This window comes from Anolis carolinensis, chromosome 2, assembly GCF_035594765.1.
Source record: "Anolis carolinensis isolate JA03-04 chromosome 2, rAnoCar3.1.pri, whole genome shotgun sequence".
Taxonomy (NCBI): domain Eukaryota; kingdom Metazoa; phylum Chordata; class Lepidosauria; order Squamata; family Dactyloidae; genus Anolis; species Anolis carolinensis.
This window is the reverse complement of record NC_085842.1, coordinates 136,788,461-136,805,711: the sequence shown is the minus strand read 5'-3', so window position 1 is coordinate 136,805,711 and position 17,251 is coordinate 136,788,461. Positions and strand designations below refer to the sequence as shown.

At 40.7% G+C, this 17,251-nt stretch overlaps 1 protein-coding gene across 2 annotated transcripts in view; it reads left to right on the top strand.

Annotated features, from left to right (window-relative positions):
* The first annotated feature begins 9 nt into the window (after nucleotides 1-9).
* ube2o (ubiquitin conjugating enzyme E2 O) overlaps nucleotides 10-17,251 on the top strand; it is a 99,074-nt gene continuing 81,832 nt past the window's right edge. For both annotated transcript variants that reach the window (XM_062970635.1, XM_008104370.3), the window contains exon 1: nucleotides 10-527. In XM_062970635.1, coding sequence (XP_062826705.1) covers nucleotides 126-527 — 402 coding nt within the window. In that variant the 5' untranslated portion in view covers nucleotides 10-125. The remainder of the gene's footprint in view (nucleotides 528-17,251) is intronic.

The window sequence follows — 17,251 nt, the reverse complement described above, 5'->3', positions numbered from 1 at the left end:
GCCCCCTGCCGGATGCGGACTGCGCCTGCGTGAGCCGGGAGAGTCAGCAAGCAAGCGAGTGAGTTAGACGGCCGCCGTCGCTTCTCTTCCTCCCTCCCGCCTCCCGCCTCCCTCCCCCCTCAGCCATGGCGGAGCCGCCACTGGCCGCCGCTCCCCCCGCGACACCGCCATCACCAACGCCGCCAACAGCAGCAGCGCCGGGCAGCGGCGGCTCACAACGCCTCCTCTTCACCCATGACTTGGTCTCCGGCAAGTACAGGGGCTCGGTGCGCTTCGGCCTGGTCCGCGTCATGCACGGCGAGGACTCAGACTCGGAGGAGGATGACGGCGGTGGGGGAGGAGGAGGAGGACGAGGCCCAGCAGCAGGAGGAGGGGGCAGCTCGGCGGGCTCGGAGTCCGGAGGCCCCGGAGGAGGAGCAGGAGGAGGCGGCGGCGGGGAAGAAGGCCGCGGGAGCCCCCTCCGCCGCGGCTACGTGCGTGTCCAGTGGTACCCAGAGGGCATCAAGCAGCACGTCAAGGAGACTAAGGTAGGCCCCTCCCGAGGGGAGGGAAGAGGGGAGGGGGCTGCCGGGGCGGCAAACGGAGCAGAGGCAGCAGCAGCAGGCCCTCTGTGGGCGTGGGCCGGGTGGGGGCTGCGTCAGGGGAGGGAGGGAGGGGGAGGAAGAGGAGGAAGGGCCTGCCTGCCTGCGGGAGCCTGAGGGGAGGGTCTGGGGTCTTAAAGGAAAGTTGGCGAAGAAGAGGGCAGTGGCAGGGAGGATGAGTAGAGGCCCCGCTCTGGGAAAAAGGCCGGGGACATACTCGCTGTGTGTGTATATTGAACACACACACACATCTGTACACAGATATGCACACAGGATTATGGAATGACCAGCGGAATCGCTCCAATAGCTAACAAGGTGTTCAGATTTCAAACGCCATTCAATACCCACCTCTTCTGGCAGGGAGACATAATCTGTGTTTAACACACACACATATACAGTATATATACACAGATATACACACACATGCACAGATATCCGCATAGTACTGTGCAATGATCTGTGGAAAAAGCTCCAGCAACTAAACAAGTTGTCCGAATTTCAAACACAATTCAAGACCCATCTCTTCTGGCTGGGAGACATACTCTCTGTGTGTGTATATTTCACACACATACACACAGAGAGAGATATGCACACACAACTGTGGAATGACCTGCAGAACTCCAGTAGCTAAACAAGGTGTTCAAATTTCAAATGCAATTCAAGACACATCTCTTCTGGATGGGAGACATATTCTGTGTGTATATATATTGTACACACACACACAGATATGCACACAGATATGCAATTCAAGACCCATCTCTTCTGGCAGGCCCACCTACCCAGTCAACTTGCAATCATGAGTTTTGATTCGCGTTCTATTACCACTATATTCCAATTCTGTAGGAGTGTTTGATATAAGTTTTCAAATATGTGTGTATGTGTATGTTTGGCAATGCAATTTAGTAATTTACTGTATTTTATGTTAATTTGTTTTTTAATTTGTACCCCCCGAGACATCAGGAGAGGCGGATAATGAATAAAATAAATTACTATTATTATGCACACACTCTCACATTTATATAGATATACATACGCACACATTGGTTTTCTCTCACACACAGACACATATATTAATATTAATAATAAACATATAATATGTCATGACATATATATACACAAGGGCATATATACATTTGCACACATATAGATACATGTCCATCCTCTCATATATATACATACATAGGTAAAGGTAAAGGTTTCCCCTGACGTTAAGTCCAGTCGTGACCGACTCTGGGGAGTGGTGCTCATCTCCATTTCTAAGCCGAAGAGCCGGCATTGTCCATAGACATCTCCAGGTCATGTGGCCGGCATGACTGCATGGAGCGCCGTTACCTTCCCGCCGGAGCGGTACCTATTGATCTACTCACATTTGCATGTTTTCGAACTGCTAGGTTTGCAGGAGCTGGGGCTAACAGCAGGCGCTCATTCCGCTCCCGGGATTTGAACCTGGGACCTTTTGGTCCGCAAGCTCAGCACTTTAACACACTGTGCCACCAGGGATCCCCATATACATACATACTCTCTCACATATAAATATAGCTAAAGATATATATAGGTTCTCTCTCACACACAGAAACACACACACACATATAGACTGGGACAAAAGTCACAAAGGGATTCCAATACTTAATTCCTTTGTGATTTGTTTTTAATTTACAATGTTCACAAAAGCTTATATAGTATATATAGGAAATGAAATTGCACTACATTACATGTGAAATCTTTTCAAACAAATTTTTCAGAGGATCATTGAAACATCATGTGCCTTTGTGAGTTTTGGCCCACCCTGTTTATGCACATGTATATATTTACATAATACACTCAAGACATATGTGCACTCACATGTATATCTCACACATACATTTATGTATATGCATGTGTACAGTCCTTCAGGAGTGCTTCTATTGATTGCTATTATAAATACTGTATTATCTCAGGCCAATGAGCTCTGAAATCGCTGCCTTACATTGGTCACATTGCATTGCTCAGGTTGTACAGTTTTTTTTTTATTTTGGAAAAAGCCATATTTTTTTTTCTCTCTCCCTGTCCCCCAAATAGGTTACATTCTGTGTTCCAACCCCTTTCTCCCACCATAATATTCTAGAGGGCTTCCTTCACCCTTTTAAAAAATATGTTGTTGAGCAACATGTTTCTGTTTAGCATCCTGAATGCTCTAGGGCTTCCCTGCAATCTGTGTTTTATGGGTGGTTCAGGTAGTCAGGAGTTTGGACATGGCCTCTCAGACTCTCCTGCAGTGACATCTGCTGATTGGTATTGCTGTTCTGCAGAAGTCCATATTTTTTTTACTGCATGGTTTCAGATATGATAGGGATTGACCTTAGAGGGAGTTTGTTGTTAGTTGCCACTATAGTAGTAAGTGGTTGATAGTGTAAGAGAAGCAAATGTAGCAAGTATTCTGAAATGCAAGGTATTAATGGTTAAATACTGTTGGTTGGAGCAAAAAAACAAAACAAAAAAACAGGTTACTGTTTGTCTTTGCTCCAGTATACATAATTGATATTATATAATTATGCATAATTAAAAACTGTAGGGCATATTTATGCCATGAGACACAAGTTGACATGAATTGCTTTTATAGAAATACCAGTGTACACTTCAAATAGCTAACTTGCATCTCATTTGAAAGAAGTATTGAGAGTGATTCTAATATTCTGTGAACCCTATGTCAGGTTCTCAGATTTTATGGAGAAGACTGACTTACTCCAAATATCTAGAACAAAAGAGAGTGAGGGGTGGGTCCAAGTGTATTATGAGAGGACTGCTGCATTGTGTGGATCTTGTGAAGTAGTGGCATGGGTATGCTGTGATAAGTGAAAGTGTGTACTACTCATATTCTTATTAACAGCCCTTGGCCTTGAAATTCAGTGTACTTCTTTGGGGATAATATGCATTCGCTATAATCAGACACTTCTTTTTTGCTGTGATTAGATCCATTGAGCTCATAGAGAAGAAATCAGCAATGTCATTACCCCCCTCCCCCAACAAAATACCCTGCAACCCCTCAAAAAAGATAGATATTTATTTATTGCATAGATTCTGAGCATATTAAAAATTTTGGATATAGGCTTTCTGTGACTCTTTTGGAGGTGGTAAGTGACAAAGCTTGGTCTGTATGAATTCTAAATTATTCCCAAGGATCTTGTTTTTACCCAGCCTTTTTTGGTTCCATAGTGAGGCTGAATTTATAAGATGCATCTTGGGAAAAACAGTAAAGCTAGATATAATGTGCCTTCAAGTAATTTGGTTGTCGTGTGCCTTCAAACCATTTCTGACTTTGGCTCAGCTTAGGGTTGCCATATCATTGTGTTTTCGTGGCAAGATTTGTTCAGAGGATGTTTGCCTTTGTCATCTTTTGAGGTTGAGAGGCTATAACTTGCCCAAGGTCACCCAGTAGATTTCCATGGCTTAATGGAGATTCTAACCTTAGTCTGAACAGTCCTAGACCAACACTCAAATAACTACAGTATGATGGCTCTCAACTTTCTTTAGAGAAGATTAAATAAATGTATAGACGATCTATTTCATAGGCATGGGTTTAGATCTGCACTCTTCTAAAAAATCAATAAGATGGCCAAATCCCAGCCTGAATAACCTCATAGACTTGGAAGATACCACATGGACCATCTAGTCCAACCCCTTGCCATGCAGGAAAAGCACAATCAAAGTACCCCTGACAGACAGCCATCCCAGGAAGGAGTTTCCACCACACTCCATATGCTTGCTCTTGCAAAGGTGAAAGTGATGGCCATAAATGTTTTGAAAATGTTTTGAAAATTTGAAAATTGAGGTGTGCATTAAATTTGATGGTGCATTAGACTCGAGCATTTCCCCTTTTCAACCTGTGACCCACCAGGTGTTTTGGATGTCAGCTCCCAGAATTCCTGACCATTGAACAAGTTGGCTTGAGCTTCTGGGAGTTGGAGGCCCAAACACCTGGAGGGCCGCAGGTTGAAGAGATCTAATACGCTGTATGGGAGAAGGAATATATCATTTAATAAGAAAATTAATTCCAACTACTAGTTCTTTATTAAATGAGTGTGCTTGAAACTTTATTCAAAATTTGATGTGCATATTGGCTTGTAAACATCTAGTTTTTTGGGTTTCATGTCTGTGTCACAGGAAATAATTTTACTCTTGCACCTTCAGCCAAGGTGCAACTGCTGCATATAGGCTTAGGTAACTTTATAACCAGTGTCTATTACTTCTTTCTTCTCTTCTTCCTCTTCTGGGAATTTGGTGATGCAGTATAGGAACTCATGCCTGAAACAGTGAACATAGTTGGTCCTCAGTATTTGCTGAGATTGAATTTCAGCCTCTCCCCCCCTACTTCCCGTAGATACTAAAATCTATGGATGCTCAAGTGATGTGGTAAAATGGCATCCCTTAGATAAAATTGTGAACAACTCAAAATGAGTGCCAAAGAGAGCCCGTAGATATGTGAAATGGCAGGAGACTACAGCAGGGTATGCCTACACAGCAATGTAGTTCTCATTGCATGGCATAATTAAGGTTTGGTTTTAGGATTTTCTCCCAAATATTTCCAAGTCTTGGTGGACTGATTCTGTGAATTCAGGAACCGTGGATATGGAGGGCCAACTGTATGCCATTTTTACAGCATGTTACTGTTTTGTGTAAGCTCTTCATTGAAAAATTTTCTGAACTGATTCTAATGCTTACCTTTTTTGACTAAATTAGCTTCCCAAAATTAGGGTTCACATTAGATTCACGTAATATGGTAAATACTTTTTTGGGTTTCAGGGTTTTAAAAATTGAGGTGTGCATTAGATTTGATGGTGCATTAGACTCGAGTAAATATGGGGATTTGGTCCTTGTGCATCTATTAATAACACCTGAGATGCGACAAAAATCCTAACATGATGTTTTGCCCTCTTACAAAATGAAACTGTGCCAAAAACCTGTTTTATTTTGTTAAGAGGGCAACTGTAAAATAGTATTAACAGAAAGAGAAAGGTTCTTGGTTTTCTATATTGATAGCTAGGTGTATAATCAAAATAATTTCTAGTCTACTCTTAGCAAATAAGTCATTTTGTTCTAGGTTTTTGGCAAAATTAATCTATGACAGCTGAACTTTAGAATATGACTATTATGAATTTAATATGTGAATTAAATGTCATAACCTTTCTTTTTCTGACACTTTCTTAATACAAGGCTTCTGATTGAAAAATTTGTTGGGGTTATGGACAGCTTTAATTTCTAACTGTCTTTAGAGGTTTCATTGTTGGCTGTGTGGCTTACTGTTTTGTCCCTCTGCTTGATGCCTTCTTAATATTGTCTGCTGAGTCATGGGTAAAATTATTGGAAAATGTACTATGTTATTATTTCATTATTGGGATTTCTCCCTGTAGTTTAAGTTTCTAAGCTATTGTTCTTTAATCGTCCGTAAGGAGGTGGTCACATTCGCTTGCAATTTAATTTGGCTTGTGAGGCTCACAGAAGCCTTGTGCTCAATTTTGAGTCCAGCTAAAGTGTCTGGTATTTTCTTTTAAACTCAGTATAACTTAATCCTTAATATTTTGTTCATTTATCCTTGTTCATTTAGATCAGGCTAATACGATTATCTAAATCAGGCCTCTTCAACCTGTGGTCCTCCAGATGTTTTGCACTTCAGCTCCCAGAATTCCTGACCATTGAACAAGCTGGTGAGAGCTCCACGGAGTTGGAGGCACAAACACCTGGAGGGTCACAGGTTGAAGAGGCCTGATTTAGATATTTAAACTAGTACCTTCTTAAAGTACTGTTGACTCCATATCCACTAATTCTGCATTCATGGATTCAACCATCCATGGCTGGAAAGTTTTTCTTTTAAAATTCAAGAATCAGACATTGAGTTTGCTGTTTCATATGGGATATCATTTCACTATGTCATTGTATATAATAGAACTTTATCATGCATGGATTTTTGTATCCACAAGGAGTCCTGGAACCACACCCCAGTGGATATTAAGGGACCACTGTATTGTTATTTGGAGAGAGATGCTACCGTATGCATGTAGATAAGAGAGCCCCTTTTCTGTGGTGAGCTCTTGACTGAATCTTTTCAAAGATGATTGGAAAGTAATCAACACTGACCTTTCTAATGTCAGCGCAAGGCAATTCTGCCTGCCCAGATATTTGAAATTATTTATGTATTCAGTTTCATGTATAGGTTGAACATCTAAATTGTCCACATGGGTGACTGAAGTAGTGACATCTTTCTTGTTGATGTTCCATATATATGCAAACTTTATTTCATGCACAAAATTAGTGTTTAAGGTCTAGATAAATACATTTTGTCTTTAGAATTCGATCCCATCTCTCCCCATCCATAAAATATCTTTATTTATTTGTGTATGTGTGCACGTGTGTGCGCGTGCACGCACACAGATTTCCTTCTAGGCATTTCTTAGGTCTTCCTGTACAACTCTGTGGTATGCCTCTACTGGAAGTCATTTAAAAAACATTTTATTGAATTTTACATTCATAATCATAACAGTAGTACTTCCCTTTCTTTAACATTTGCCTTCCAAATCATCCTATATTTTTCCCTCCCTCCCCAACCACAGTATATTTCTACTAATCTTGCAGGTCCAGCCACAGGTAAAGTCTTTGTATTTTTTCTTTGTTGCAATCATTGGCTCACTTGTTCATTAGGATTCACTGTTATCTACAGTTTTCACTAACCACAGTAAGTCTGGGAATTGATCCCCATTGATAGTAGTATCATTTTATAGTATTGTTTTTATTGAATACTGCCTAGAATTTGGCATAGTGGAGGATCGGCTAAATATTTTAAAATAAATAAATTCCTCTAGTTTATATTTAGTGGTCTTCTATTTTACAGTAGGGTTGCAAATTTTTGGTCAATTGTTCTTTTTTAAGGGATGAGGGTATCAGTCTTCATCTGTATATATTGTTTTCAAAAAAAGCATTATATGGCATGTATTTTAAATCATTGAATTGTTTAAAATTCACACTTAAATAAGATGTTTCTCTTCCTAGTTTATACTGTTATCTTGAATATTACAAAATATTATCATTTCTCCGTCACTCCTCTGGTCAGGCTGAATTGTATGCTAGCTGAGTCTTATATAGACTATGCTGGGAAATTAAATGCCCAATTAAATGCACAATTCCAGAGGTTAGCCAGAAGAGACAAGGAACTACTTTTAAACAAGCAATGCATGAAAGTGGAAGAAGACAACAGAATAGGAAGGACAAGAGATCTCTTCGAGAAAATCAGAAACATCAGAAGTAAATTTCAGGCAAAAATGGACATGATCAAAAACAAAGATGGCAAGGACCTAACAGAAGCTGAAGAGATGGCGAGAATATAAAGAAGATCTTTATAGGAAGGATGATAATATAGAGGATAGCTTTGACGATGTGGGGAGTGAATTAGAACCAGACATCCTGAGGAGTGAGGTTGAATGGGCCTTAAGAAGAATTGCTAATAACAAGGCAACAGGAGACGACGGGATCCCAGCTGAGCCGTTTAAAATCTTGAAAGATGATGCTGTCAAGGTAATGCATGCCATACGCCGTCAAATATGGAAAACACAAGAATGACCTTCAGATTGGAAAAAATCAATTTATATCCCCATACCAAAAAAGAAACGCTAAAGAATGCTCAAACTTCCGTACAGTGGCACTTATTTCCCATGCCAGTAAAGTAATTCTCAAGAACCTGCAAGGCAATACATGGAGCGAGAGTTGCCAGATGTACAAGCTGGCTTTAGAAAAGGCAGAAGAACGAGAGACCAAATTGCCAATATCCACTGGGTAATGGAGGAAACTAAGGAGTTTCAGAAAAACATCTATTTCTGTTTTACTGACTATTCTAAAGCCTTCGACTGTGTGGACCACAATAAATTGTGGCATGTTCTTGGTGGTATGGGGATACCAAGTCACCTTGTGTGTCTCCTGAGAAATCTGTATAAAGACCAAGTAGCCACAGTAAGAACAGACCACGGAACAACAGACTGGTTCAAGATTGGGAAAGGAATACGGCAGGGCTGTATACTTTCACCCTACCTATTCAATTTGTACGCAGAACACATCATGAGATGTGTGGGGCTTGACGAATCCAGGGCCGGAGTTAAAATTGCTGGAAGAAACATTAACAACCTTAGGTATGCAGATGTTACCACTCTGATGGCCAAAAGTGAGGAGGAGCTGAGGAGCCTTATCACCAAGGTGAAAGAAGTGCAAAAGCTGTGTTGCAGTTAAACATCAAGAAAACCAAGATTATGGCAACCAGACTGATTGATAATTGACAAATAGAGGGAGAAAACGTGAAGGTAGTGACAGGCTTTATATTTCTAGGCGCGAAGATCACTGCAGATGCAGACTGCAGCCAGAAAATCAGAAGACGTTTACTTCTTGGGAGGAGAGCAATGGCCAACCTTGATAAAATAGTGAAAAGCAGAGACATCACCTTGGCAAAGAAGGTCCGCATAGTGAAAGCAATGATATTCCCCATAGTAACCTATGGTTGTGAGAGCTGGACCCTAAGGAAGGCTGAGCGAAGGAAGATAGATGCTTTTGAACTTTGATGCTGGAGGAAAATCCTGAGAGTGCCTTGGACCGCAAGAAGATCCAACCAGTTCATCCTCCAGGAAATAATGCCCAGCTGCTCACTGGAGGGAAGGATACTAGAGGCAAAGATGAAGTATTTTGGCCACATCATGAGAAAACAGGAAAGCTTGGAAAAAATCATGATGCTGGGGAAAACGAAAGGAAAAAGGAACAGAGGCCGACCAAGGGTGAGATGGATGGATGGTATCCTTGAAGTGACTGGCTTGACCTTGAAGGAGCTGGGGGCAGCAACGGCCAACAGGGAGCTCTGGCGTGGACTGATCCATGAGGTCACGAAGAGTTGGAAACGACTGAATGAATAAAGAAGAGGAGGAGGAATAGGGAACTAGTGAAGCCTCAGAGATTGTAAGGCAAGTAATGAATTCATTTTCTAGCAATTAAATTTTAGGAGAGGTCAAGCCATTAAAATAGTTCTCAGAAACATCTCTGAATGCATTTATGGGGGGTAGATAATATAAACAATTGTGACTATGAGTATGTTCCTTGTACTCATATTGCTTTCCAGCAGCTTCCTTCAGTCCTCCCCCCCCCCCCTTAAAGGATATTTTCTTATTATTTAATTGTGTAAGTTGGAATGCTTATGACTATTTCAGGATGTCACTGTGGCTCAGTGAATATCTTGGGGATTCTCAAGTGTTGCAATAATTATATAATGCTTTCTCATTAGAAATCTGCATTAATGGCTAAAATAGCATCCCAAATTTGCAATTATTCTCCAGATCAGTCATTCAGTCTCCCAAAAGACAGTGATGTGAACGAAACCTTCACTGTTGTATATTTTTTTCATATATTCCAGAGTCTGACAGAGAAAGAAAGAGCTACCGCTGTCATAAAATTTTGCCAACGGTTAAGAAAATCAGCATTTTGAAAACTTGTGAATTATGAATCAGTATTTAGCCGTTAATCCTGTAAACTGTTATTCTGTTGCATCCATCTAAGGAGCCATATCGAGCAGATCGCTTATTCCTGACATTTCATTCATTCACTCACTAAGGGGATTATTTAGGAATCACCTGGCATTCCTAAGTAATTCCCCTAGTGAGTGAATGAAATGTCAGAAGTAAGCGATCTGCTCGTTATGTGTGTTAGATAGGGACAACAGCATTGAGAGTTAAGATTGGGGGTGAGTAGAGTTATGCACTTTTTTCCACTTTTCATGTGAGTCCTGCACCCCTAATTCCCACAAATATAGGAGGGTGAATGTTATTATAGAAAAATATGACAATCCCCCATAAGGTGGAAAAAAGATTTTTTTAGTCCCCTGCATCAGATAGCCTGAGACACTGACATAAAGTATTATACTACTCTACTCGGTTTCGTGTCACCTTAAGATTTAAACAATATGTCTTGATGAAACAAAAATACAAACGGCTAAAGAGCACTGGGCCCAAGATAAGAATCTTGTCACTTTTGTACAGTCCAACAATTAGCCATTGTTGAGTATTACTTGATCCAATCTATTCATCAACTGCAGAGTCAGCAAATAGGAATAGTATCTAATCCAGTGCTTCCGATCCATGTGGTGAACCACCATTTTTCTCCTTATGCCCTACCATTTTTGTATTCAAAGTTTCCTGGAAATGTGCACAGACTAGAAATGGCTCATAGATTAGCACTTGTCTGCAGACAACTATTTTGACTAGCTGTAATGCACATTTTTCCTGGTTACCAGTGAGTGTTGAATAGGTTCTTTGGAAACCCTCTGATATTCCTCTGATGTGCTAGGCTAAGAAGAGAAGAGGAAATTAGTTTGTGACTGCTGTTGAAAATTATTTACTGCCTTTTTGTGTATAGCATTTCCCCTTAAAAGTGCTTCCAGATGGCATAATTATCTGATCTAGAATTTCTGCAGGTTTTAGCATCAAGGTTGGGTATTGCTTGAGTACTCTCTGCACATACCATCAAATATTGAAACAACATTTACAGCCTATACACTCAAAATCTTCTCTAAGAATTAAAAATAAGAAGAAAGATTTCTAAAGATTTATCCACAAATTCCTTTAGTTTTCTAGGAATAGGTTCCCTGTACTATTTTTTAAAAAACCTTTGTGTCTTTTAAAAGTACTCGTAATTTTATAGTGTTTTAATTGTTTTTTTAAAAATGTAATTTTTGCTGATTTTATCTGTGAGCCCACTTCAGGAGAAAGATGGCATATCTTCTCTCTATGAGAGTCAAAGTGTTTATGTTGGCTGGCGATGATGGGAGCTACATCCCAACAACAAGCCTGAGTCATCTGACCAGTTACGAGTTGCAGCCCTGGAGCTAATGGGAGTTCTAGCTACTCAGATCTGGGAATTATGAGACTTGAAGTTGGCAAGATCTGGAGCTGAAAGGAGTTGCAGCTGTATAGTTTTATAAGTGGTACCATTATATGGATATGCATTTTCTAAGCTGATCATTCATAAAATTGAAAAACAAACAATGAGCACTTCTAATAGATGCCATTAAAATGCATAACCTAGGCAGCTGTAGGTATAGTAAAGTTAAAGGTTTCCGCTTGACATTAAGTCTAGGTATGCCCGATTCTGGGGGGGGGGGGGGGGAGTGCTCCTGTCCATTTCTAAGCCGAAGATCCAGCATTGTCCCTAGGCACCTCCAAGGTCATGTGGCCAGCATGACTGCATGGAGCGCTGTTACTTTCCCGCCAGAGAAGTTTTCGAACTCCTAGGTTGGCAGAAGCTGGGGCTATCAGTGGGAACCCACCCCGTTCCCGGGATTTGAACCACCAGCCTTTCGGTCAGCAGGTTCAGCAGCTCAGCAGTTTAATCCGCTGCGCCACTGGGAACTCCATACATTCTAATAAATACATAAATGCCAAATTGTGTGTGGCAGCAAATTGTGGAGCTATTGTAACAAGGGACTTTTTGCCACCCTTTGTTCACTAGGGGAAAGGTGAGGGCTAAATGTGTCAGTTACTGCACTTGGACTGTGTTTGGGGACTTACCAAAGTATGTATTACACTGAGTTGATCTCCCGTTCCCTGAAGAAAGCACAGCTGGCAGGAAAACGCTTTGTCATGGCACAGTATCAGGAGTAATGTTACTTCCATTCTGCAGATTGAGCCTTTGATGAGGTGTGACTTTCCAGGAAAGCATTTATCTACTATCTTGTCAAAACGTCTCCCTCTTTCCCCAACATCTCCATGTTATCTAGACTGAAATTTGGTTCCTTCTCATCCAGCTTCTAAACAGTCATTCATGCAGTTCTGTGTTTGGATCTGGGTCTCATGAAAAGTAGAAAATAGAGCTGGATCTCATTTGCTTACTACTGACCTCTCTGATTTCATAGTTTGGGATGAGAAACCCAGTGGTTTCAAGTAAATAAAGTCTTTTAATATATTCCTAATAATGTATGACTTGTTTTATCCATGGTTTTGAGATTATTACCTAGATGAGACTGCAGTCCCCCAGCAAACTCCAGCATTCTTCAGCATTAACTAAGCTGCTGAGGGTCATAGTGCAACATGAATATGGAGGGACCCATAGTCTCAGTTTCTCAGTTATATGGCCCCTAGTTTTTAAGTAATGAAGGCAGCTATTTTGGGAAATACAAATAGGGAATCATACATTTAACATTAACTAACTAATTATAATGAAGATTAATTCTAAGACTACATTAACTTACTTGGGCAAATAAAGAGTGGTTCAATTGGTGATTTAGGGTTTTTAAGTTGGGAATCTTAAAATTAAAATTGTCTTAAGATATAGCAAAATCCATCATAATACCTTCCTGTTTCAGGGAACTATTCCGCCTTCCTTTGTAGCATGTTCCAGACATATCATATTCAGCCTCTTAGTCTCTGCTCTGTCTGTAGGAACTTGTAAAACTGACTGCATGGTCTTATTTGCTATACCACATTGCAAGACAGGGAAGTCAACATCTTTGCTCCCACAGTTTTTTAATGAATTCAAATAGTTGTCCTTTAGGTAAAGGTAAAGGTTTTCCCCTGACATTAAGTCCAGTCGTGTCGGACTCTGGGAGTTGATGCTCATCTCTATTTCTAAGCCGAAGAGCCAGTGTTGTCCTTAGACACCTCCAAGGTCATGTGGCCTGCATGACTGCATGGAGTGCCATTACCTTCCCTCCGGAGCGGTACCTATTGATCTACTCACATTTGCATGTTTTCGAACTGCTAGGTTGGCAGAAGCTTGGGCTAACAGCAGGCGCTCACTCCGCTCCCTGGATTTGAACCTGCGACCTTTTGGTCCGCAAGTTCAGCAGCTCAGCACTTTAACATGCTGAGCCATCGGATTGGAAATTTAATTTTCACCTTTTCCCAAAAATATTGTGTTGACCTTAGCAGTAGACTGTTTTCATCAGATGGGTAATTAAATGTTTAATTTTGTTCTTGTGCCCCCCTTTGAAAAAGGAATTCAAGAATAAACACTCAACATTTAATTCCAGAAAGATATGAAAGGATTCAAGTATAATTGAATAAAAGGCATTATTTGAAATATGCATCTGTAGATTGATATCTGTGAACATATGTATTGGTGATAATGAATTAGACGTACAAGGAGAAAAGCCTCTTCCCTCTTGACTGTTTAATTACATGAGGGATTTCCAGGGACTGAAGGTCAACAACACTCTAGTTAGAAAAAAAATGCCTCAGCCTTCCTCTTTTAATCTCTTACACCTCTATGATCATGTCCATCCATCCCTTCAAGTCATAATTACTGTTTGTTTGGGTGACGTTGAATATGTAAATTAAAACACATATTACAGTAGAGTCTCACTTATCCAAGCTAAACGGGCCAGCAGAAGCTTGGATAAGCGAATATCTTGGATAATAAGGAGGGATTAAGGAAAAGCCTATTAAACATCAAATTAGGTTATGATTTTACAAATTAAGCACCAAAACATCATGTTACACAACAAATTTGACAGAAAACGTAGTTCAATACACAGTAATGTTGTGTTGTAATTACTGTATTTACGAATTTTGCACCAAAATATCATGATATATTGAAAACATTGACTACAAAAATGGCTTGGATAATCCAGAGGCTTGGATAAGCGAGGCTTGGATTAGTGAGACTCTACTGTACTTGCAAATGACTTAAAGCATTCATTGATTGGAAGACCACCTTTATATTAGGTATACTGTGTAGCCTGTTTTGCTACTTAAATGCCTAGTATTCAAACTTATTGCATACAGACTATATTGTTGATGACCTCAGTCACACTGTCTTCAGATTCTTGTATAGATTAAAAGAAGTGTGCAGAGTGACTGTATGGGGTGTTGAGTATATAAGAACCAAGAGATGCTACACTGGTTTGACGGTTGGACTACAACTCCTAAAACCAGGATTCGAATCCCCACTCAACCATAGCTCTGTTGACTGGAAAGGAGAGGATTGGGGGAACAAGACATTACTACCCAGCCAAACTCCCTGCCCCTGATCACCTCAATTTACATGCGTCAAAACATAACGATAGACTGCATTTTCTGGAAACTGTGGAACAATAAGTGGGGTTTGATAAATTGCAATAAAACATTAAAATATTAGAAAATATTGGTAATGAAAAGCTGGCTGCTTGTGGAACAGAAACTGACATCAAGGCATTTAAAATACTGTTCCTCATTAGGATTAGGATTTTTAAATTGGCAATAAGGGGGAGTCAAAGACACCTCTCTAAATGCATCTCTTCCAAAGTACCCTGAACGGCATAATCTTGGGATTTAAGACTTAGTCTGAAAAACAAAACTTTCCCAAGCTCTGCGTATTGCCTTAAACAAATAAAAGAATTAATGGATAGCTCACCACCTACTTCACAACTCGGTGCTGGCTTCCAACAAGCAAAAGACAGCTCCAGCAGGCAGAAAAGGAAATAGATTCGACTCGGTCATGAGAAAGCTATACTCCGGGGCATTCCTCCTAACTTGAGTCGCTAACTATGGAGCCTGCATGGGGGCGTATCACCAACTACTTTAGGAGAAGGCAACCCTATTCCACAACAAATTGTCAGAAGAGGACAGATCGGCCTCAATACGCTAAGGCATGCTACTACCTGAGGGAATGTAGGAGCCCGCTCGCCTTTCTCCTGTTTTTCCTCTCTTCTTCTCTTCCAAATTGGAAAATTGCAGAAGCAGCCCCGTAGAAGAAAAAGGAGCAGCAGCAGCAGTCGCCACTCAGCAGAGAGCGCGTCCTCACTGCCATCTTCCCCATCCAGTGCTGGAAGTGCCTGGATGTGCAAACGGCAGGCAGGCAGGCAGGCAAGAAGGAGCCCTTGATGAGGAAGGCATGGAGGGCTCCTTGCTTGCTTGCCTGTCTGCCGTTTGCACATCCAGGCACGTCTCGCACCAGAGGGGGAAGATGGCAGCGGGGACATGCTCCCTGCTGATGGATAAATCCAGCAAGGGCGAGTTGAGTGTGCGGGGCTGGGCCTCCCGGGGAGCTGGGGAGGGAGGGAGGGAAGGGGCTGGATGGTGGAGTCTTTCTCTTCCTTTGAGCCCCTCGGTGGACGGTCCAGGCTAGAGTGAGAGGAAAGGGCTCCTCCTTCGGCGGCGGCTCCCTCCTGCTAGGTCTTACTTTCAGGGGAGGTCTTATATTTGGCCAGTCACCAAAATCTCTACTATGTCTTACTTTATGGGGATGTCCTATTTTAGGGGAAACACGGTATATATGTATATGTATATGCGTTAAAGTATAGTATTTACATTTACCCATAAATAAGTTAAACCCAATTTTTATCAATTGATTTTTTGACTGCATTTTTTAGATTTCCACAAGAGTGTATGCTGTACTCAATTCCACATAAAAGAATTTTAAGCCTGTAGTACCCATTCAGTGATTTGATGTGCATTATTGAGGATAATAACTAGAGAAGGGAGTCTCATTGGAAGACATGGTTAGCAATTTTAGTTGTGATTCTGCTGCCTTTTACTACTAACAGAAATATGGAGCTGTATCTGACTACTTGTTGTAGACTTGCACTAGAAAAATATTTTTAAAACTCTGGTTAGCTGTTTCTGTACAATTTAATGCTACCGGTATGTGTAGAACAATAAATCGTGAGCAAAGTCAGCATGTCTGTTAAAATAAATTTGTACCAAAACTATGGTGGTTTCAGCTTGGTGGTGTTCCCTTCACACTTCAGTGAACTTTCTGGTGTCCCTGCACCTTTTGAACAATAACCTTTGAGAGAATTGCAATGAATGCAGCCATAATGGATTAACTTTATGTTGGCACAGTGGCTACCTGTTGTTAAAGAACAGTTTTAGAAACATCTAGGTAGTTTGTCACTGACCTTTTCATTTCCAGGTTGTTTAAATTTGCAGTGTCTAGAAATTGCTGTTTTTGTTTGGTATTTCTTTTACTTTATAAAAGACTGTTCATCAAATCAGAAATACTCAAGTAATGGTGATACTTTTACAGTGAAAGTATTGAGGTACTTTTCAGTTCTCTAGCTTATGGTAGATAGCATAATGTTTGGCTGGATCCAGCATTTCTCTTAGTCTGTGCAAGCAAGCATTCTGATTCAGAGTTCCAATTGGCAAGGGGTGGTATGCCTTCCTCCTCCTTCAAGTCCTTTACATCAGTTTATATGCTTTTAAATAGTACTTTGACTTTTCATAGCATATAGGGGCATAGAGACCATGAGCAGGGATGAGGATGGAATCAAGTTATCTTATTTCCTTTTCTTCCAGTGGAAATGCTATCCTGGATCAGAAACATCTGTAAGTGGCAAAAGCCCTTCTATCCACAGAAGAGTTCTCAACCTAATTTTGTTTATTTATCCACCGCTATGTCAACAAAATGTTAGGAACAAGTGTGGTATATAGTGGTTTGAGTATTGGACTGTGACTCTAGAGATTTGAAATCTAGTGGATGACTTTGGGCATGTCACACTCCCAGCCTCAGAGGCAATGGCAAAACTCTACTGAACAACTCTTGACAAGAAAATTTTGTGATAGGGTAGACATATTTGGAAACAACTTGAAGGCACACAAAAATAACAACAAATGATTCACTGTTACATACTTAAACAGCATAGTTCAAAACCTATATCTGCTTGTACATATAGTTGAAATTTAACTATACTAACATCT